General features: G+C 38.2%; 1 protein-coding gene across 1 annotated transcript in view; it reads right to left on the bottom strand.

The window, feature by feature from the left end:
- Positions 1–21,654: 21,654 nt before the first annotated feature.
- RESF1 (retroelement silencing factor 1) overlaps positions 21,655–24,220 on the bottom strand; it is a 74,386-nt gene continuing 71,820 nt past the window's right edge. Inside the window, exon 5 of the mRNA XM_061204934.1 lies at positions 21,655–22,100. Coding sequence (XP_061060917.1) covers positions 22,093–22,100 — 8 coding nt within the window. The 3' untranslated portion in view covers positions 21,655–22,092. The remainder of the gene's footprint in view (positions 22,101–24,220) is intronic.

Here is a 24,220-nt window from a genome sequence, read left to right on the forward strand (position 1 = left end):
CCTCTAAGAGTTTTATAGTGTCCAGTCTTACATTTAGGTCTCTAATCCATTTTGAGTTTATTTTTGTGTATGGTGTTAGGGAGTATTCTAATTTCATTCTTTTACATGTAGTTGTCCAGTTTTCCCAGCACCACTTATTGAAGAGACTGTCTTTTCTCCATTGTATATCTTTGCCTCCTTTGTCATAGATTAGTTGACCATAGGTGCGTGGGTTTATCTCTGGGCTTTCTATCTTGTTCCATTGATCTATGTTTCTGTTTTTGTGCCAGTACCATATTGTCTTGATTACTGTAGCTTTGTAGTATAGTCTGAAGTCAGGGAGCCTGATTCCTCCAGCTCCGTTTTTTTCCCTCAAGACTGCTTTGGCTATTCGGGGTCTTTTGTGTCTCCATACAAATTTTAAGATGATTTGTTCTAGCTCTGTAAAAAATGCCATTGGTAATTTGATAGGGATTGCATTGAATCTGTAGATTGCTTTGGGTAGTATAGTCATTTTCACAATGTTGATTCTTCCAATCCAAGAACATGGTATATCTCTCCATCTGTTGGTATCATCTTTAATTTCTTTCATCAGTGTCTTATAGTTTTCTTTTTTTTTTTTTTCTCACACACACTGTATTTTATTTTTACAAGAGATAAATAGACTGACACCAAGCATTGTACATGGATGACCACAACAAAAGCAACAATGATTGCAATTACCAAACATGAAACACACTCATACTATGTCATAATAGTGACATGCAGTCCAGTAATCCTCCACTGCAACAGCTCCTTTACTTTGCAGTGAAAATTGATTTGTATATTCTTTGCCTCTGAGTTCTTGTGGGATTTTTTCTTTTTTAAAATTCAACCAGAAAGTCACAAAAATTATACTCATCCTCATCAGCTCACTCAGTCCCATGTAATTAATTTTTTTTTTTTTCATCTTGATCTTTTGTTAGCACTTTTATGAGCTCATCAGTTTTTCATTAGAGTTCTGAAAATGCTTATTCATTCAGTTCAGCAGTACAGTCAGGTACCAGAAACCTGTACTTGTCAGAGTCTTTTCCATGAATTTCCTGAAGATGAAACCCTTTTATAGGAACATATTAACAAAAGCATCAGAGTACACCCAGAACTGTCTGTAAATGACAAAAGACTTAAAAATGACCACGGTTAAAGATTTGATGAAAGTTCATAATAATGCAGTTGACAAGAAAATTAGTTATTTCTGAGATACACATTTTAAAGTAATAACTAGGATTATGACTTATAACATTATACCAGAACATATAAGATATTTAGAAATTTCATGTAATGTCTGAAACATTTATATTAACATATTTCCATACAAATAACCCAATGAAAGTTTAGTATTAGTTGTTTTGTTTGTTTGTTTGTTTATACTGCAGGTTCTTATTAGTCATCAATTTTATACACATCAGTGTATACATGTCAATCCCAATCGCCCAATTCAGCACACCACTATCCCCACCCCACCGCAGTTTTCCCCCCTTGGTGTCCATATGTCTGTTCTCTACATCTGTGTCTCAACTTCTGCCCTGCAAACCGGCTCATCTGTACCATTTTTCTAGGTTCCACATACATGCGTTAATATACAATATTTGTTTTTCTCTTTCTGACTTACTTCACTCTGTATGACAGTCTCTAGATTCATCCACGTCTCAACAAATGACTCAATTTCGTTCCTTTTTATGGCTGAGTAATATTCCATTGTATATATGTACCACATCTTCTTTATCCATTCGTCTGTTGATGGGCATTTAGGTTGCTTCCATGACCTGGCTATTGTAAATAGTGCTGCAATGAACATTCGGGTGCATGTGTCTTTTTGAATTATGGTTTTCTCTGGGTATATGCCCAGTAGTGGGATTGCTGGGTCATACGGTAATTCTATTTTTAGTTTTTTAAGGAACCTCCATATTGTTCTCCATAGTGGCTGTATCAATTTACATTCCCAGCAACAGTGCAAGAGGGTTCCCTTTTCTCCACACCCTCTCCAGCATTTGTTGTTTGTAGATTTTCTGATGATGACCATTCTAATTGGTGTGAGGTGATACCTCATTGTAGTTTTGATTTGCATTTCTCTAATAATTAGTGATGTTGAGCATCTTTTCATGTGCTTCTTGGCCGTCTGTATGTCTTCTTTGGAGAAATGTCTATTTAGGTCTTCTGCCCATTTTTGGATTGGGTTGTTTGTTTCTTTAATATTGAGCTGAATGAGCTGTTTATATATTTTGGAGATTAATCCTTTGTCTGTTGATTCGTTTGCAAATATTTTCTCCCATTCTGAGGGTTGTCTTTTCGTCTTGTTTATGGTTTCCTTTGCTGTGCAAAAGCTTTGAAGTTTCATTAGGTCCCATTTGTTTATTTTTGTTTTTATTTCCATTACTCTAGGAGGAGGATCAAAAAAGATCTTGCTGTGATTTATGTCAAAGAGTGTTCTTCCTATGTTTTCCTCTAAGAGTTTTATAGTGTCCAGTCTTACATTTAGGTCTCTAATCCATTTTGAGTTTATTTTTGTGTATGGTGTTAGGGAGTATTCTAATTTCATTCTTTTACATGTAGCTGTCCAGTTTTCCCAGCACCACTTATTGAAGAGACTGTCTTTTCTCCATCGTATATCTTTGCCTCCTTTGTCATAGATTAGTTGACCATAGGTGCGTGGGTTTATCTCTGGGCTTTCTATCTTGTTCCATTGATCTATGTTTCTGTTTTTGTGCCAGTACCATATTGTCTTGATTACTGTAGCTTTGTAGTATAGTCTGAAGTCAGGGAGTCTGATTCCTCCAGCTCCGTTTTTTTCCCTCAAGACTGCTTTGGCTATTCGGGGTCTTTTGTGTCTCCATACAAATTTTAAGATGATTTGTTCTAGCTCCATAAAAAATGCCATTGGTAATTTGATAGGGATTGCATTGAATCTGTAGATTGCTTTGGGTAGTATAGTCATTTTCACAATGTTGATTCTTCCAATCCAAGAACATGGTATATCTCTCCATCTGTTGGTATCATCTTTAATTTCTTTCATCAGTGTCTTATAGTTTTCTGCATACAGGTCTTTTGTCTCCCTAGGTAGGTTTATTCCTAGGTATTTTATTCTTTTTGTTGCAATGGTAAATGGGAGTGTTTCCATAATTTCTCTTTCAGATTTTTCATCATTAGTGTATAGGAATGCAAGAGATTTCTGTGCATTAATTTTGTATCCTGCAACTTTACCATATTCATTAATTAGCTCTAGCAGTTTTCTGGTGGCAGTTTTAGGATTCTCTATGTATAGTATCATGTCATCTGCAAACAGTGACAGTTTTACTTCTTCTTTTCCAATTTGTATTCCTTTTATTTCTTTTTCTTCTCTGATTGCCGTGGCTAGGACTTCCAGAACGATGTTGAATAATAGTGGTGAGAGTGGACATCCTTGTCTCGTTCCTGATCTTAGAGGAAATGCTTTCAGTTTTTCACCGTTGAGAATGATGTTTGCTGTGGGTTTGTCATATATGGCCTTTATTATGTTGAGGTAGGTTCCCTCTATGCCTACTTTCTGGAGAGTTTTTATCATAAATTGGTGTTGAATTTTGTCAAAAGCTTTTTCTGCATCTATTGAGATGATCATATGGTTTTTATTCTTCAATTTGTTAATATGGTGTATCACATTGATTGATTTGCGTATATTGAAGAATCCTTGCATCCCTGGGATAAATCCCATTTGATCGTGGTGTATGATCCTTTTAATGTGTTGTTGGATTCTGTTTGCTAGTATTTTGTTGAGGATTTTTGCATCTATATTCATCAGTGATATTGGTCTGTAATTTTCTTTTTTTGTAGTGTCTTTGTCTGGTTTTGGTATCAGGGTGATGGTGGCCTCATAGAATGAGTTTGGGAGTGTTCCTTCCTCTGCAATTTTTTGGAAGAGTTTGAGAAGGATAGGTGTTAGCTCTTCTCTAAATGTTTGATAGAATTCACCTGTGAAGCCATCTGGTCCTGGACTTTTGTTTGTTGGAAGATTTTTAATCACAGTTTCAATTTCATTACTTGTGATTGGTCTGTTCATATTTTCTGCTTCTTCCTGGTTCAGTCTTGGAAGGTTATACCTTTCTAAGAATTTGTCCATTTCTTCCAGGTTGTCCATTTTATTGGCATAAAGTTGCTTGTAGTAGTCTCTTAGGATGCTTTGTATTTCTGCGGTGTCTGTTGTAACTTCTCCTTTTTCATTTCTGATTTTATTGATTTGAGTCCTCTCCCTCTTTTTCTTGATGAGTCTGGCTAATGGCTTATCAATTTTGTTTATCTTCTCAAAGAACCAGCTTTTAGTTTTATTGATCTTTGCTATTGTTTTCTTTGTTTCTATTTCATTTATTTCTGCTCTGATGTTTATGATTTCTTTCCTTCTGCTAACTTTGGGTTTTGTTTGTTCTTCTTTCTCTAGTTTCTTTAGGTGTAAGGTTAGATTGTTTACTTGAGATTTTTCTTGTTTCTTTAGGTAGGCTTGTATAGCTATAAACTTCCCTCTTAGAACTGCTTTTGCAGCATCCCATAGGTTTTGGGTTGTCGTGTTTTCATTGTCATTTGTCTCTAGGTATTTTTTGATTTCCTCTTTGATTTCTTCAGTAATCTCTTGGTTATTTAGTAACGTATTGTTTAGCCTCCATGTGTTTGTGTATTTTATGCTTTTTCCCCTGTAATTCATTTCTAATCTCATAGCGTTGTGGTCAGAAAAGATGCTTGATATGATTTCAATTTTCTTAAATTTACTGAGGCTTGATTTGTGACCCAAGATGTGGTCTATCCTGGAGAATGTTCCGTGCGCACTTGAGAAGAACGTGTAATCTGCTGTTTTTGGATGGAATGTCCTATAAATATCAATTAAATCTATCTGGTCTATTGTGTCATTTAAAGCTTCTGTTTCCGTATTTATTTTCATTTTGGATGATCTGTCCATTGGTGTAAGTGAGGTGTTAAAGTCCCCCACTATTATTGTGTTACTATCAATTTCCTCTTTTATAGCTGTTAGCAATTGCCTTATGTAATGAGGTGCTCCTATGTTGGGTGCATATATATTTATAATTGTTATATCTTCTTCTTGGATTGATCCCTTGATCATTATGTAGTGTCCTTCCTTGTCTCTTGTAACATTCTTTATTTTAAAGTCTATTTTATCTGATATGAGTATAGCTACTCCAGCTTTCTTTTGATTTCCATTTGCATGGAATATCTTTTTCCATCCCCTCACTTTCAGTCTGTATGTGTCCCTAGGTCTAAAGTGGGTCTCTTGTAGACAGCATATATATGGGTCTTGTTTTTGTATCCATTCAGCAAGCCTGTGTCTTTTGGCTGGAGCATTTAATCCATTCACGTTTAAGGTAATTATCGATATGTATGTTCCTATGACCATTTTCTTAATTGTTTTGGGTTTGTTTTTGTAGGTCCTTTTCTTCTCTTGTGTTTCCCACTTAGAGAAGTTCCTTTAACATTTGTTGTAGAGCTGGTTTGGTGGTGCTGAATTCTCTTAGCTTTTGCTTGTCTGTAAAGCTTTTGATTTCTCCATCAAATCTAAATGAGATCCTTGCCGGGTAGAGTAATCTTGGTTGTAGGTTCTTCCCTTTCATCACTTGAAGTATATCATGCCACTCCCTTCTGGCTTGTAGAGTTTCTGCTGAGAAATCAGCTGTTAACCTTATGGGAGTTCCCTTGTATGTTATTTGTCATTTTTCCCTTGCTGCTTTCAATAATTTTTCTTTGTCTTTAATTTTTGCCACTTTGATTACTATGTGTCTCGGCGTGCTTCTCCTTGGGTTTATCCTGTATGGGACTCTCTGCGCTTCCTGGACTTGGGTGGCTATTTCCTTTCCCATGTTAGGGAAGTTTTCGACTATAATCTCTTCAAATATTTTCTCTGGTCCTTTCTCTCTCTCTTCTCCTTCTGGGACCCCTATAATGCGAATGTTGTTGTGTTTAATGTTGTCCCAGAGGTCTCTTAGGTGTCTTCATTTCTTTTCATTCTTTTTTCTTTAGTCTGTTCCGCAGCAGTGAATTCCACCATTCTGTCTTCCAGGTCACTTATCCGTTCTTCTGCCTCAGTTATTCTACTATTGATTCCTTCTAGTGTAGTTTTCATTTCAGTTATTGTATTGGTCATCTCTGTTTGTTTGTTCTTTAATTCTTCTAGGTCTTTGTTAATCATTTCTTGCATCTTCTCAATCTTTGCCTCCATTCTTATTCCAAGGTCCTGGATCATCTTCACTATCATTATTCTGAATTCTTTTTCTGGCAGGTTGCCTATCTCCACTTCATTTAGTTGTTTTTCTGGGGTTTTTTCTTGTTCCTTCATCTGGTATATAGCCCTCTGCCTTTTCATCTTGTCTATCTTTCTGTAAATGTGGTTTCTGTTCCACAGGCTGCAGGACTGTAGTTTTTCTTGCTTTTGCTGTCTGCCCTCTGGTGGTTGAGGCTATCTAAGAGGCTTGATGGAAGGCTCTGGAGGTGGGTAGAGCTGACTGTTGCTGTGGCGGTCAGAGCTCTGTAAAACTTTAATCCACTTGACTGTTGCTGGGTGGGGCTGGGTTCCCTCCCTGTTGGTTGTTTTGCCTGAGGCAACCCAACACTGGAGGCTACCCGGGCTCTTTGGTGGGGCTAATGGCAGACTCTGGGAGGGCTCACGCCAAGGAGTACTTCCCAGAACCTCCGCTGCCAGTGTCCTTGTCCCCACGGTGAAACAGAGCCAGCCCCCGCCTCTGCAGGAGACCCCCCAACACCAGCAGTTATGTCTGGTTCAGTCTCCCCCAGGGTCACTGCTCCTTCCCCTGGGTCCCGATGCACACACTAGTTTGTGTACGGCCTCCAAGAGTGGGTTCTCTGTTTCCCCCAGTCCTGTCGAAGTCCTGCAACCAATTCCCACTAGGCTTCAAAGTCTGATTCTCTATGAATTCCTCCTCCCGTTGCCGGACCCCCAGGTTGGGAAGCCTGACGTGGGGCTCAGAACTTTCACTCCAGTGGGTGGACTTCTGTGGTATAAGTGCTCGCCAGTCTGTGAGTCACCCACCCAGCAGTTATGGGATTTGATTTTACTCTGATTGCGCCCCTCCTACCGTCTCACTGTGGCTTCTCCTCTGTCCTTGGACGTGGGGTATCCTCCTTGGTGAAGTCCAGTGTCTTCCTGTCGATGATTGTCCAGCAGCCAGTTGTGATTCTGGTGCTCTCGCAAGAGGGAGTGAGAGCACGTCCTTCTACTCCGCCATCTTGGTTATTCCCCAACATGATGATTTGATATACATATATACTTTGTGAAATGACCACCACAATCAGGTTAATTAACACATCCATCACCTCACATAGCTATCTGTGTGTGTGTATGTGTGTACGTGGTGAAAATGCTGAGGTCTACTCTCAGCAAATTTCAAGCACACAACAAAGTAATATTTAATATAGTCACCATGCTGTACATTAGTTCCCCAGAGCTTATGCTTCTTATAACCGAATCCTTTGACCAGCATCTCCCATCTCCTTCCCCACCTCCACCTTCCCCCTCAACCCTTTGGCCGTGGTAACCACCATTCTGTTCTGTTTCTATGACTCAACCTTTATTTTATTATTATTTTTTTATTTTATTATTATTTTTAATAATATTCTTTTTTCTTTTTCTTTTTTAAACCCCACATTTGTTTATTTATTTATTTTTGGCTGTGTTAGGTCTTCGTTTCTGTGCCAGGGCTTTCTCTAGTTGTGGCAAGCGGGGGCCGCTCTTCATCGCGGTGCGCGGGCCTCTCACTATTGCGGCCTCTCTTGTTGCAGAGCACAGGCTCCAGATGCGCAGGCTCAGTAGTTGTGGCTCACGGGCCTAGTTGCTCCGCGGCATGTGGGATCTTCCCAGACCAGGGCGCGAACCCGTGTCCCCTGCATTAGCAGGCAGATTCTCAACCACTGCGCCACCAAGGAAGCCCTATTTTTTTTGTAAATTGATTCCACACATAAGTGGGATTGTGCAGTTTTTGTCTTTCACTGTCTGACTAATTTCACTTAGCATTATGTCCTCTAGATTCATCCATATTTCTGCAAATGGCAGAGTTTCCTTCTTTTTCGTGGCTGAATAACATTCCAGTGTGTGTGTGTGTGTTTGTGTGTGTGTTATCACATCTTCTTTATCCATTCATCTGTTGACAAACAGAGGTTGTTTCTATATCTTGGCTACTGCGAATAATGCTGCAATGAACATGGGAGTGCAGCTATCTCTTTGAGATAATGACTTTGTTTCCTTCAGGTACAGGCATACCTCAGAGACTAAATCTAATATTGCAATAAAGCGAGTCACATGAATTTTCTTGGTTTCCCAGTGCATATAAAAGTTATCTTTACACTATATTGTATTCTATTAAGTGTGCAATATCATATGCCTAAAAAAAATGTACATACCTTAATTTAAAAATACATTATTGCTAAAAAATGCCAACCATCATCTGAGTCTTCAGGAAGTCATAACCTTTTGGCAAGTGGAGGGTCTTGCCCAGAAGTGATGTTCATGGCTGCTTACTGATCAGGGTGGTGGCTGCTGAAAGTTGGGATGGCTGTGACAATTTCTTAAAATAAGACAACAGTGAAGTTTGCCACATTGATTGACTCTTCCTTTCATGAACAGTTTCTCTGTAGCATGCAATGCTGTTGGATAACATTTTACTCACAGTAGAAACGCTTTCAAAATTGGAAAAAATCCTCTCAAACCTTGCTACTGCTTTATCAATTGAGTGTATGTAATATTCTAAATCCTTTGTCGTTTCAATAATCTTCACAGCATCTTCACCAGGAGAGATTCTATCTCAAGAACCCACTTTCTTTGCTCATCCGTAAGAAGCAACTCCTCATCCATTTGAGTTTTGTCATGAGATTGCAGCAATTCAGTCACATCTTCAGGCTCCACTTCTAATTCTAGAATCTAGAATGGTGAATCCCTTCCAGAAGGTTTTCAATTTACTTACTCAGATCCATCAGAGGAATCACCATCTATGGTAGCTATAGCCTTACAAAATGTGTTTCTTAAATAATAAGATTTGAAAGTTGAAATTACTCCTTGATCCATGGGTTGCAGAATGAATGTTGTGTTAGCAGGCATGAAAACAACATTAATCTGGCTGTACATCTCCATCAGAGCTCTTGGGGGACGAGGTCCATTCTACATGTCAGGAAGAACATTTGTGATTCATGCAAAGAGGTCAAAATATCAACATTAATAGGAGCTTGGAAAAAATTGATTCCAACCCTCATGGATGACTTTGAGTGGTTTAATACATCAGTGGAGGAAGTAACTGCAGATGTCGTGCAAATAATAAAGGAATTAAAATTAGAGGTATTTTTAAATTAAGTTATGTACATTGTTTTTTAAGACATAATGCAGTTGCACACTTAATAACTACAATATAGTATAAATATAACTTTTATGTGTACTGGGAAACCGAAAAATTCATGTGACTTGCCTTATTGCAATATTAGCTTTATTTCAGTGGTCTGGAATGCAATATCTCTGAGGTATGCCCGTACTATTTATCCAATTGAAAGAAGGCATTCCATTAAAAAGCTATTCTTAGAAGTCAAGATATTTTAAATCAAAATTATAGAATTTCAAAATTAAGTATTTCAACTCTCATTGTTTAAATCTTTCAGCTTTTCCTTGCTTTTGTAGAGGTAAATTGCAATATCTTATTATTTGCAAGTTTTGTATTCAATAATTACACTTTGCTAAAAGCTTTGGAAACTGAAATTTTGGGGGCACTGCATTTCTGAAATATTTTGATTAAAGGTTTTTATCTCATTTTAGATACAAGGCACTTGAACAGGACTCCCTAACCAAAAGGTTCAATGCCATTATAGGCCACTTGGGTTTACTTAAAAAAAGAGTTCTTCCTAGGGGCAAGATGGGAATAAAGACACAGACCTACTAGAGAATGGACTTGAGGATACGGGGAGAGGGAAGGGTAAGCTGGGACAAAGTGAGAGAGTGGCATGGACATATATACACTACCAAATGTAAAATAGATAGCTAGTGGGAAGCAACCACATAGCACAGGGAGATCAGCTCTGTGCTTTGTGACCGCCTGGGGGGGTGGGATGGGGAGGTGGGAGGGAGGGAGATGCAGGAGGGAGGAGATGTGGGAACATATGTATATGTATGACTGATTCACTTTGTTATAAAGCAGAAACTAACACACCATTGTAAAGCAATTATACTCCAATAAAGATGTTTAAAAAAAAAAGAGTTCCTGTGAGGCTCAGATATTTCAATTTTTAAATTAATAATAGTTCTTATCTGAATTCAAATTAGCTTCACCAATATTTTGTATTCTAATTAATCTGTGTATATAAAATTTTAAATAAATTTTTACGGTATGGTTTCTATTGCCATTGGTAGATTATTATAGATTTTAAAAAACAATTATGAATTATGTGTGCATCTCAATCAATTCCAAGAACATTTCTGATCCATGGGTTTCTTTGTTTTTTAAATTAATTAATTAATTAATTAATTTTTGACTGTGTTGGGTCTTCGTTGCTGTGCGCAGGCTTTCTCTAGTAGTGGCGAATGGGGGTTACTCTTCGTTGCAGCACGCGGGCTTCTCATTGCAGTGACTTCTCTTGTTGTGGAGCACGGGCTCTAGGTGTGCAGGTTTCAGCAGTTGTGGCACGCAGGCTCAGTAGTTGTGGTGCACAGGCTTAGTTGCTCCAGGGCATGTGGGATCTTCCCAGACCAGGGCTCGAACCCATGTCCCCTGCATTGGCAGGTGGATTCTTAACCACTGCGCCACCAGGAAAGCCCCATGGGTCTCTTAATTTAACAAGAACATTGTTTTATCATAAAGCTGTACTGCCTCAAAATTTACATTACTTTTATCAGTGAAAAACCAAATGATTTTACTTCAGTGAACTTTTTAACTAAAATTACAGTAGTATTCACAACAAAGTTAGATGTTTCACATTTGACAGAATGAGCTTCTAAAAACTTCATTTGGTTCCATGAATCATATAGAAAAAAATCAAACTATTTTTGGAATTATATTGATGACACCAATATAAAATGGACATTACTGAATTGGCTGCAAAGTCCTCTTTCCACTAAGACAGCCAATACAGATATCACTTTACTTTTCACATGTGCACAAGAAAACCTAGACTTGAAAGTGAGCAAAATTAATTTAGAAGAGCTGTCATTTGGTCTAAATGAGAAGTCATGCTTCACAGGCTGAGAAGTAAATACACCTCTGAGTCTGCATGTGTCATCTTGAGGCACACTTGTCTTTAAAGACATGTTAACTAACGTTGGAAGTAGATGCTGACTTTTCTTCAGCAAATTTGGGTCTTCTACTTTTCATGTCATCAGTGATGTTACTATAACCATTACTGGCCATGGTAAATATTAATAAATATTTTGTACAATTTATACATTCATCATTAACTTTCTTAAAAACCAAAATGGACTTAGTTTTTCATCCTATAAGAATGTTTTAAGAGCTTATTCTTCCTGAAGGAGATTTTGGAGGAAAACTAACATACAGTATAATAAATAAATGGTTGTAGATTTACACTATATATAGTATAATGCACATATATTTATACAATATGTAATAAAACCACTGAAGCAAGAGTGACCAGACTACTCCATATACACTGTGGCAGGACTGCTCAGCCTATTTCCTTCACTTATTTCATAGACAATTCACCTATAATTAGGTGGCCTGGAGGCTCTGTGCAGTTCTTTGATGGAAGCATGGGCCATGGCACAACTGGCAGATGTTATCAAGTGGGCAGCAGCAACAGCATCCAATCCTTCTGCCACCGTCACTGGACCTGACTGAGTTGGTTGTCCCAGCCACCAGTGTTGGAGCACCCTTTATTTAACAACAAGCACTCTGCCTCTGCCTGCAGTCCTTGAGGAGGGAGGTGTTGGTTAAGTGATATCTAGCAAGCCTTGGGAAAAGGTAGATTGTCTTGCCCATTGAAAATGAGAGCCCTGTTCATGGCACATGTGCCTCACAAACTACTAAATGAGGCCATGGCAGAAGCTAGAAGTGCAAAGTGCAGGTCTACCAAACCCATCCCAGCTTATTTTAATACGTCTATTAATAACAGCATTTTGTTTAAATATGTTTTTTAAAATGGGACAAGCTGAGTTGTGGCTGTCCAAAGCAAACCTCCAGGGACCTGGTAATGTACGGGAATATGGAGGAAATTTATTTCTCAGATCTCTTAAGGATATCCTGTTGTGGTTAGAGATCAGTGTGGTTGTCACTGAGCTGCTTGAGTTGGCAAGGTAATGAGATCTCCCAAGGTCATACTCAGTGATCCTAACTTGTCTCTGAGGAGCGAAGATTTGGTAACTATAAGCCATCTGGCTGTGTGACTTTAGACTCTCCAAGTAATGCACTTCTTCTAAATAAATGTGGAACATATATTTAAACAATATTGATTTGATGGTAGACCAAATAACCAGAGTGGTGTGTTTCTGCCTCCATCTCTGGTATTAACTGTGAGTGATTCTCAAAATGTTTACCTCTGCATTTGGCATCTATAACAGTTTCCTCCTATAACACCCCAGTCATGAAAAGGAAGGTTGTTGATTTTCAGAAGTATTCTTTGTGTGTGTGGGGGGGGGGGGGGAGGAACTTATATGTTTATTATATTGGGTTGTCCCATCCATAAAAATACCATTTGTTTAGGGTTTTTTTCTCTTGTTTTGTTTTGTTTTTACCAATAGTAGTTTCATTAATTATGCCTTAATAAAACAACGGTTTTAGTTATATTTTACTCTCAGCTTACTTCTTTTTTTCCCCAGCTTTACCGAGGTATGATTGACAAATAAAATTGTATATATTAAAGGTGTACAATGTGATATTTTGATATATGTATACATTGTGAAATGATCACCATTGTCAAAGTAAGTAACATATCCATTACCTCATATAATTATCATTTCTTTTGGGATGTGGTGAGAACACTTGAAATCTACTCTCTTAGCAAATTTCAAGTATAAAATACAATACTATTAACTATTAACAGTCACCAAGCTATATATTAGGTCTCCAGAATTTATTCATCCTATAATTGAAGGCTTGTACCCTTTGACCAGCATTTCCCCTTTTCCCCTACCCTCCAGCCTCTGGTAACCACCTTTGTACTCTCTGTTTCTATGAGTTCAACATTATCCTTAGATTCCACATGTAAGTGAGATCATAAATATTTGTCTTTCTTTATCTGGTTTATTTTACTTACCATAATGTCCTCCAGTTGTCATAAATGGCATGATTTCCTTCTTTTTTATGGTTGAATAATATTCCAGCACATATTCTTTATCCATTCATCTCCTTTATCCATCCATCTATTGATGGACACTTAGGTTGTTTCCATATCTTGGCTACTGTGAATATGCTGTAATAAACATGGGAGTGCAGATATCTCTTCTAGATATTGATTTCATTTCCTTTGGCTACATGCCCAGAAGAAGGATTCCTGGATGGTATTGTAGTTCTACTTTTACGATATGTATTTATATGACATGCAGTTCACATACTGTTTTCTGTAGTGGCTGCACCAATTTACATTCCCACCCATAGTGCACAAGGGTTCCATTTTCTCCACATCCTTGCCAGCACTTGTTATCTTCTTTTTGATAATAGCTGTCCTAGGACTTCCCTTGTGGCACAGTGGTTAAGAATCCACCTGCCAATGCAGGGGACATGGGTTCAATCCCTAGTCTGGGAAGATCCCACATGCCATGGAGCAACCAAGCCCGTGCACCACAACTACTGAGTCTGCACTCTAGAGCTGTGAGCCACAACTACTAAACCCACGCGCCACAACTACTGAGCCCACATGCCGCAACTACTGAAGCCCGTGTGCCGCAACTACTGAAGCCCATGTGCTCTAGGGCCTGTGTACTGCAACTACCGAGCCCACGTGCTGCAACTACTGAAGCCCACGTGCCTAGAGCCCATGCTCCACAACAAGAGAAGCCACCGCAATGAGAAGCCCATGTACCACAACCAAGAGTAGCCCTCACTTGCCGCAACTAGAGAAAGCCCACACACAGCAACAAAGACCCAACGCAGCCAAAAAAAAAAAAATTGCTGTCCTAACAGGTGTGAAGTGATATCTCATGGTTTGGATTTGCATTTCCTGCTGATTAGTAATGTTGAGGACTTTTTCAAGTACTTGCTGGTCATTTGTATGTCTTCTTTAGAAAAACATCTATTTAGGTCTTCTGCCAATTTTTCAATTGGTTTATTTGGTTTTTTGCTATTAAGATGTATGTGCTCCTTTATATTTTGGAAATTACCCCCTTATCACATGTCCGTTCTACCCAAAGTGATCTACAGATTTGATGTAATCTCTATCAAAATTCCAATGGCATTTTTCACAGAAATAGGAAAAATAATCCTAAAATTCATATGGACCCACAAAAGACCCTGAATAGCCAAAGCAATCTTGAGCAAGAAGAATAAAGCTGGTGACATCACACTTCCTGACTTCAAACAACATTACAAAGCTTTAGTAGTCAAATAGTGTGGTACTGGCATAAAAACAGACACATAGAACTGTAACAGAACAGAGAGCCCAGAAATAAACCTACAATGAATTTTCAGCAAGGTTCCAATAATACACTACGGGGAAAGGATAGTATCTTCAATAAATGGTGTTGGAAAAACTGGATATCCACATGCAAAAGAATTGGAGGGCTTCCCTGGTGGCACAGTGGTTGAGAATCTGCCTGCCAATGCAGGGGACACGGGTTCGAGCCCTGGTCTGGGAAGATCCCACATGCCGCGGAGCAACTAAGCCCGTGAGCCACAATTACTGAGCCTGCGCATCTGGAGCTTGTGCTCCGCAACAAGAGAGGCCACGATAGTGAGAGGCCCACGCACCGCGATGAAGAGTGGTCCCCACTTGCCGCAACTAGAGAAAGCCCTCGCACAGAAACGAAGACCCAACACAGCAAAAAATGAAAATAAATAAATAAATAAATTTATTAAAAAAAAAAAAAAAGAATTGGATTCTTACCTCACACCATACACAAAAATCAATTCAAAATGGATTAAAAACTTCAATGTAAGACCTGAAACGGTAAAACTCCTAGAAGAAAACATTGGGTAAGAGCTCCTTGACATTGGTCTTGGCAATGATTTTTTTGGATTTGACACCAAAATCACTGGCAAGAAAAGCAAAAATAAACAAGTGGGACTACATCAAACTAAAAAGCTTTTGCACAGCAAAGAATCAACAAAATGAAAAGGCAACCTAAAGAATGGGAGAAAATATTCACAGACTAGAAGTATTCTTTTTAAATGAAAAAGAACCTTGAAAGGGGGGAGATGACAATGACAGATTTGATGAGCTTGAATATCCTTTCAAATGAGATAGATTAAAAACTAAATAAAACAGGTATTTTGAGGCTTAACATAACTGTTTAGCCAGTAAAATTAATTAGACAACAACCAATCCTCTCCTCTACCTCTGGTTTTATAGAATATAGCAAAAATAAGGTTTGGAGTAATAATTTAATTCAACTTCATTTTACAAACATTTACTGAGCATTTTCTAAGTGAAGAGCAATAGAAAGAGGTAAACTAATGTGCCCTACCCTAAAGGAGTTTCCATTTCCTAAGAGGATACAGACACTAACTGAAAAAATATGGCTATAATACGGTTTGAGAGGTTATGCTAACACGGCAAGAGTAAAGTGTAATAGGATCTCAGAATTGGAGCTCAATTAATTCTCCCTGAAAGGGTTAGGAAATTCTGCACAGATGAGGTGATATTTGAGCTGGGCTTTGGAGTAGAATGAGTAGGATTTGTTCTATCAGCTGGAGAAGCAGTAAAAGGATTTTCTAGATAGAGGAGACATACAACACGAGCAAAGACAGACAGTTCCTACATGCCAGAGGCTGATATGTTTATTTGGAGAAAGTGAGAAGTTTAATATGGCTGGCACAAACTAAATATAAGGTCGGAGCATGGGGGTGAGAGTAAATATAGTTTGGTCTGTGAAAATAAAGACTAACTGAATGAGAACAGGCAAAGCTATTCAGAGCTTGCTATAGCAAGGGAGTCAGTCACCATCACCTGTGTTTGGCAGAGACTCAAAGGCAGGCAGAGAAGTGGGAAAGCTTTATAGTGGAAAAAAGAGAAGGCTTTAGGTATGCTCTGATATCTGGGCTTTGGTCGATAACTGCCAGCTTCTCTAATTTTTGCCCTGGATTCCAACTAGGGACTAACCGGAGAAAGACAATTATGTTCCCCTAACCAATCACATAGGATGTTCCATTTCTAGTGAGCTGGCCACCAGCTTCTCCATACCAGCAACCTCTGATCATGACATACCTGGAGGCTTCCCTTTTCCACTATAAAGCTTTCCCTCTCCTCTGCCTGCCTTAAGTCTTTATTAAAATACAAGTGATTGTGGCTGACTCCCTTGCTATAGCAAGCTCTGAATAAATAGCCTTTGCTTGTTCTCATTTGGGTGGTCTTTGTTTATTTCCACACAGTCAAGTCTAAGCTACCATCTGGACCACCTCAAGTTTCCTCTTCAACTCTTGCCTTCTCCAATAATATAAGTTGATACCAATTATCTAAATCTTCCAAAACATACAAAATATTATAGTGTTTATGATGAAAAGCTTTGCATTGTGTTTGTAGCTGTCACTGTTGGTGCCCCTATCCATGCTCCTGACTCTATAGTGTATGCTTGGCTGATTTCCAATGGTCTGAGGGTTTTCTCTAGTGGCCTGCATTTAAACATTCCCCCAGCAGTCCATGACCAATTACTGAAGGCAATTGGTGTATAAATACCTCAGCTCCCTCACCCCTCTGGTGGGATGACTGGGAGGCATGCTTTCTACACCAACTCCCAGAGTTCCCCAGCAGGATTAAGCTACAGTTGCTCACAGTGGTAGCTAACTTGATAACTCACCCTTTCTTTAACTGCCTTCCTTTCCATCTTTGTCTCACTTCTCTATTCCTCTAACCAGTGTTTCCTAAGATCACATTCCAAATAAATTACTTGCTTTCAAATCCTTTCTTTAGGGTCTGCTTCAGTGGGAACCCAAGTGAATATAGTGTTAGAATTAGAAATAACCCAAATCACCTTTATTCTAATAACTAACAACTGCAGAAAGAAGAGAGTACCCCCCAAATGGGTTTTCACTGCTATATATGTCTTAGAAAAATAAAGAAAAGAGAAGGGGGGGGGTGGGAATTGGTAATGCCATTAATAATTTACAGTATAACAGGCATCTGGTTTATTAACAGATAATTTTCTAATAAGAAATAAGTTGTATTACTCTACGCAATTATTTAAGGCTTTTGAATTAACACAAAACTAGATGTAAAAGATTTCAATGCAAATGGTTAAAGACAGAATCAGTAGCAAAATAATGTTTTGGAAGAGTTGAGCCTTTTCATGGAATGGAAGAAAACTCAACCAAAAGTCTATCATTTATGGTAAATGGGTGAGGTTTACCATTAGTTAAACAAAGTAGCAAGTGTTTTAGCAGCAGTTCTCAAATGTTTTTGGCTCAGGACACATTAATACTCTTAAAAATTATTGAGGATTCCAATGAACTTTTATCTACATAGTTTATATTTATCAATATTTACTACATTACAAATTAAAACTAAACTTAAAGAGATTTATTAATCTATTTTAAATAGCAATAATAATCATGAAAAATACATTGAAAAATAATAAACTCCCCCCAAAAAACCAATTTTCTCTGAGAATAGAGGCATTGTTTTACATTTTTGCAAATCTCTTTGATGTTTAGCCAACCAGAAGACAGCTGGATTCTCATATCTGCTATAGATTTAATCTGTTATGATACCAGATGCCATGTAGCCTCTGGAACATTTCATTCCACATTCATAAGAGAAAGGCAATGAAAAAAGCAAATAATGGCATAGCATTATTTTGAAAATAGTTTTGACTTTATGGAACCCCTGGAAGGATTGGGGGATCCCCAGGGTCTTTGAACTACACTGGAAGAACTGCTGCATTAAAGGATACACAGATCAGGGTAGCAGGGAGCACACATTCTATTGAACATAGTTACACTGTAGGAGATAGAAGTTGAGGCACCCAGTCTTTCTGGTCTTGGCCTTTGGCATCTTTCTAACCTGGGGAGCCACATCATTACATCCTTATATGGAAGTAACACTCTCTTGCTAACTGACAAGTCTCCAACACCTGTTGCTCATATTCTTCCTATTGCTATTTATTGCTGCTGCACATCACCCTGTACCCAAGGATAAGGACTTTCCAGTTTCTGAAGCACAGAGGCTTGGGGGAGGGGAAATGTGCCAGCCACTGGCAGGAATCCGACTTAGGCCCAGCTTTCAGAGCATGACTAATCTTCACATGACTTGACCACATTTCTTTGGTTGGATCATGCAGGGAGAGTCAAGCTTCTTTCTCAGATCAGAGCAAGATTTGGGCACAGCATATATGCAAAGCACAGTCATATTAGATCCAGTGAGAGCTCCTCTTTGCAAGGCACTTCATCTATTGTTCTCTTTTTTTTTTAACTTTTTATTTTTTAATTGAAATATAGTTGATTTACAATGTTGTGTTAATTTCTACTATACAGCAAAGTGATTCAGTTATACATATATATATACACTCTTTTTAAAAAAAATAAATTTATTTATTTATTTATTTTTGGCTGCGCTGGGTCTTCGTTGCTGCGTGCGGGCTTTCTCTAGTTGCGGCGAGCGGGGGATGACCGCTCCAATTTCCAGGTGAACTTAGGGTGTGTGACAAATTGTGCTCTCTGGAGGACTAGTTATCATTTATCTTGAGAACATGTATGTGATGGGTTGCATCTACCTGGCTATATAAAAGTGTGAGATTTCTTTCTGTCTTTACAATCTCTTAGGACACTGCCTGTGATACACATCACATTTTAGTTTAATGTTCACTCAATCGAAAAAAAAAAAGAACTGTTTTCTTTTTCTACTACCTTCATGGAGAGGTTTACTGGGCTGGGGGAAGATTTTGTTTCTAATTATACTTCCCCAAGGAGTGTTTGTTATATTATTCTTTGTACTTTTGGTTTTTTGGTTTTTTTTTTTTTTTCAAATCGGGAAGATAAAAGATATATTCATGGACAACTATTCAAAAATGTTGTCTAGGTACTTCCCTGGTGGCGCAGTGGATAAGATTCCGCGCTCCCAATGCAGGGGGCCCGGGTTCGATCCCTGGTCAGGGAACTAGATCCCACATGCATGCCACAACTAAGAGTTTGCATGCCACAACTAAGAAGCCCGCGAGCCGCAATGGACCTGGCACAACCAAATAAATAAATAAATATATATTAAAAAAATGTTGTCTACTTTCCTATACTGCTCTTTCCCTAAAGCAAACTTTATTTTGTTTAGCAACTAAGCCATTTTTCCCCATGCTGCTAATTTATGAAAGTTTTTGCATTTAAATGTCTGAAAAACTGTACTGAGACCTTAGTATTAAACACATATTTTAAGATTAAGAGCCTTTAGAAGAAGAGTTTTTTCCCCTCTCAAACATGTTTAGTATCTGTCAACTGAAAAAAAAAATGCACACCCAAAAAGCTGAGAATTATGTTTTATTTGGGGCATTACTGAAGACTTAAGACTTAGATAGCTCTGAGAGACCGTTCCAAAGAGGTAAGAGAGGAACCAGGATACATAGGAATTTTTGCAAAAAAAATCCCAGGTAGTCAAACATCAAAAGATAACTGCTAGGACTTAATTAAACTTCAAAGCTTTTGCACAGCAAAGGAAACCATAAACAAGACAAAAAGACAATCCTCAAAATGGGAGAAAATATTTGCAAATGAAACAACAGACAAAGGATTAATCTCCAAAATATATAAACAGTTCACGGAGCTCAATATCAAAAAAACAAACAATGCAATTAAAAAATGTGTGGAAGACCTAAATAGACATTTCACCAAAGAAGACATACAGATGGCCAAGAGGCACATGAAAAGATGCTCAACATCACTGATTATTAGAGAAATGCAGATCAAAACTACAATGAGGTATCACCTCACACAGGTCAGAATGGCCATTATCAAAAAACTCTAGAAACAATAAATGCTGTAAAAGGTGTGGTGAAAAGGGAACCCTCCTGTACTGTTGGTGGGAATGTAAATTGATACAACCACTATGGAAAACAGTATGGAGGTTCCTTAAAAAACTAAAAATAGAACTACCATATGACCCAGCAATCCCACTACTGGGCATATACCCTGAGAAAACCATAATTCAAAAAGAGACATGTACCACAATGTTCATTGCAGCACTATTTACAATAGCCAGGACATGGAACTAACCTAAATGTCCATCGACAGATCAATGCATAAAGAAGATGTGGCACATATATACAATGGAATATTACTCAGCCATAAAAAGAAACGAAATTGAGTTATTTGTAGTGAGGTGGATGGACCTAGAGTCTGTCATACAGAGTGAAGTAAGTCAGAAAAACAAATACCGTATGCTAATGTATATATGGAATCTAAATAAATAAATAAACAAAATAAATGGTACTGATGAACCTAGTTGGAGGGCAGGAATGAAGATGTAGACATAGAGAATGGACTTGAGGACACGGGGTGGGAGGGGGAAGCTGGAGCAAAGTGAGAGTAGCATCGACATATATGCACTACCGAATGTAAAACAGTTGGCTGGTGGGAAGCAGCAGCATAGCACAGGGAGATTGGCTCGGTGCTTTGCGATGACCTAGAGGTGTGGGATAGGGAGGGTGGGAGGGAGGCTCAAGAGGGAGGGGATATGGGGACATGTGTATGCATATGGCTGATTTGCTTTGTTGTGAAACAGAAACTAACACAGTATTGTGGAGCAATTATACTCCAATAAAGATCTATTAAAAAAAAATTAGGAGATTGAGATTACACACTACTATGTGTAGCAGAGATAGACAACAAGGTACTACTGTATAGAACAGGGAACTATATCCAATATCTTGTAATAACCTATAATGGAAAAAAATCTGAAAAAGAATATATATATAAATGAATCATTTTGCTGTACACCTGAAACTAACACAACATTGTAAATCAACTACAATTCAATTTAAAAAAAAGATAACTGCTAATTAAAGAAAAACGAGATATCTCAAGTTAAATAATTTAGCACTTTTCTGTGTATGGGAAGATGCAAGAGTCTCGGCTTAATGGAATTATTCCTTTGATATGTACCTTATCTAGGGCCAGTATCCTGCTTTTCTCCATCCTGAATCCCCTAAGGGTGCACCGTCAGGGGGCATCTGCAATGGCCACAATATCCTTTGTTTACTGATATAGCAAGCGAAATTCTTTGTCCACATATCCATTGCAATTTCTTCTTTGATCCAAGGTTTATTTCTTTTATTTACTTATTATTTATTGAACTATATAGTTGACTTACAATATGATGTTACTTTCAGGTGTTCAACATAGTAATTCAATAGTTTTTATAAATTACTCTCCATACAAAGTTATTATAAAATATTGACTATGTTCTCTGTGCTGTACATTATATCCTTGTAACTTCTGTACTTTACAACTACTACTTTGTATCTCTTGATCCCCTTCACCTATTTTGCCCCTCCCCCACCCCTCTCCCCTCTGATAACCACTAGTTTGTTTTCTGTATCTGTGAGTCTGTTTCTGGAAGAGGAGTTTTAAGTCTAAAACAGTACAATGGAACTCATAGAGGATTTCTTTTTTTTTTTTTAATTATTTATTTATTTTTGGCTGCGTTGGGTCTTTGTTGCTGTGTGCGGGCTTTCTCTAGTTGTGGCGAGTGGGGGCTATTCTTAGTTGTGGTGCGCAGGCTTCTCATTGCAGTGGCTTCTCTTGTTGCGGAGCATGGGCTCTAGGCGCGTAGGCTTCAGTAATTGTGGCACGTGGGCTAGTAGTTGTAGCTCATGGGCTTTGGAGTGCAGGCTCAGTAGTTGTGGCGCACAGGTTTAGTTGCTCCAGAGCATGTGGGATCTTCCCAGACCAGGGCTCGAACCCACGTCCCCTGCACTGGCAGGCAGATTCTTAACCCCTGCACCACCAGGGAAGTCCCGAGGATTTCTTATTTTCCTGTAAAATATGTTTTAAAAATATAACATGATTTTTTTCTAGCTTTATCGAGATATAATTGACATAAAAATTGTATACATTTAAGGTGTACAAAGTCATGTTTTGACCTATCTATATATTATGAAATGATTACATCAAACTAATTAACATATCCATCACCTCAGATTGCCACTGTGTGTGTGTGTGTGTGTGTGTATGTTGAAAGTGGTGTGATTTAAATTTAAAAACCAATGCCTGTCTCTCCTGCCAAATTGTAACTTCTCTAAGATCAGTGTCACTGTCTTATTTATTGCCGTACCTCCTACTCCTAACACAGTGATGGGTACATAGAAGATGTCCAATAATTTTTTAGTTGAATAAGTGAGAAGTTAAATACGTAAACTCGTAACAAAACCAGAACATCAGCTATGACTTGAAAGATAAAGAGACTTAGCTAGATGATGCTACAGTCCACACTTGTAGTTCTTTTTGAGTATAGGCTCTTTATGTCTCTGCAGCTTGTGTTTAGGTATGTGTATGTGGGATTCATCCTTTATCTCTGTTCCTTCTGTTTGATTCTTCATTTCTCATTCTTTCTTGATCTATCTGTCAGTGCCCTTTTTCAATGCTTCTTTTCTTCCACTCTTACTGCTTTCCCTTTGGAGTATATTTTTCTTTGACTTACTTGTTGGGTAGAATTATATACTCCTTATTTCTAACTTAAAAACAAGTGAGTTAAATAGTATATTAAATTAAATTGTGTAATAATTTGTATAACTATTTGTATCAATGGTCATTGATAAAAGGACCTTTGTCCTCCTTGTTTAAAGTTAGTCTAACTCTTTGTTAAGTGGAAAAATAGTGAAAACTTCTGGTTTCTGGTTCCACATGTAAGGATGTTAGAAGTGCCACTCTGTCCTAACAACAAGTAAAAGGCTGAATGGACTGAAAAATCAACAACTTTTCTTGTAACAGGGCAAACTGCTGCCCCCAAGACTGGAGAGACAGACTGGCAAGTACATGGAATCCAGGTCTTCCAGAGCAGAGACTCAAAAGTGAAAGCCACCATGGGAAACAGTGCTGGGGTAGGAAATCCGAATTCTAATTGACAAATTGTTGGAGGCTCAGTATGGATAAACATGAGTGTTAAAAACTCCAGGGGGACTCAGTTATAGAGGGAACACTACATTTTTGTGAATTATACCTGCAGGAGCTCAAACAGGTTCTCACAGTAAATATCAGCGAAAATATCAGTGCTTCTGGCCCGGGGAGGAGAAAGGAACTATTTTGAAATATACCAGAGCACGCTGTTCTTAACAGGCCTGTCTTCAGGGGAAACTAGTTAACCAGAACCTAATTTGCTGGGGTATTATCAGAGCCCAATTGAACTGGGAGAAGGAAAATACCCAACTCCCACCCACTCTAGCCATGCTGTGCCACCTAAGTAGGGAGAAAAAGCTGGGAAACACCTTTGAAGTTCACAGTTCAGAGGTATAGGCTCACTAACATTAAGACCTAATCATAGGACTGTGGAAGGCTTCTCATCCCCCTCACAATTTATCATCACATTACTAAAGTCCTATTTATAGTAGTTCTTTTTACCTGGTACATCCTGTCTGGCTATCAAGAAAAAAATTTCAAGGCATGCTAAAAGGCAAAAAACACAACTTGAAGAGGTAGAGCAAGCATCAGAACCAAACATGGCAAGGATGTTGGAATTATTAGACCAGGAATTTAAAACATCTATAATTAATATGCTAAGAATTACATCTGACTTCTCAGAAAACATGCAAGCAAGAAGATAGTGGAATGAAATACTTCGAGAGAAAAAACCCACCAACATAGAATTCTGTACCCTGTGAAATTATCCTTCAAAGGTGAAAAAGAAATGAAGACTTTCTCAGACAAACAAAAATTGAGGGAATCTGCTGCCAGTACACCTGCCATGCAAGAAATATTAAAAGAAGTTCTTTAGAGAGAAGGAAAATTGTATAGGTCAGAAACTCAGATGTACATTAGGAAAGGAACAGCATTGAAGAAAGAATAAATGAAAGTAAAATAAAAACTTTTATTTTTCTTACTCTTAATTGATCTAGCAGATAACAGTTGGCTCAGAATAATAGCAGCAATGTATTTGATTA

The sequence above is a fragment of the Eubalaena glacialis genome, chromosome 11 (assembly GCF_028564815.1).
Source record: "Eubalaena glacialis isolate mEubGla1 chromosome 11, mEubGla1.1.hap2.+ XY, whole genome shotgun sequence".
NCBI classification, from domain to species: Eukaryota; Metazoa; Chordata; class Mammalia; order Artiodactyla; family Balaenidae; genus Eubalaena; species Eubalaena glacialis.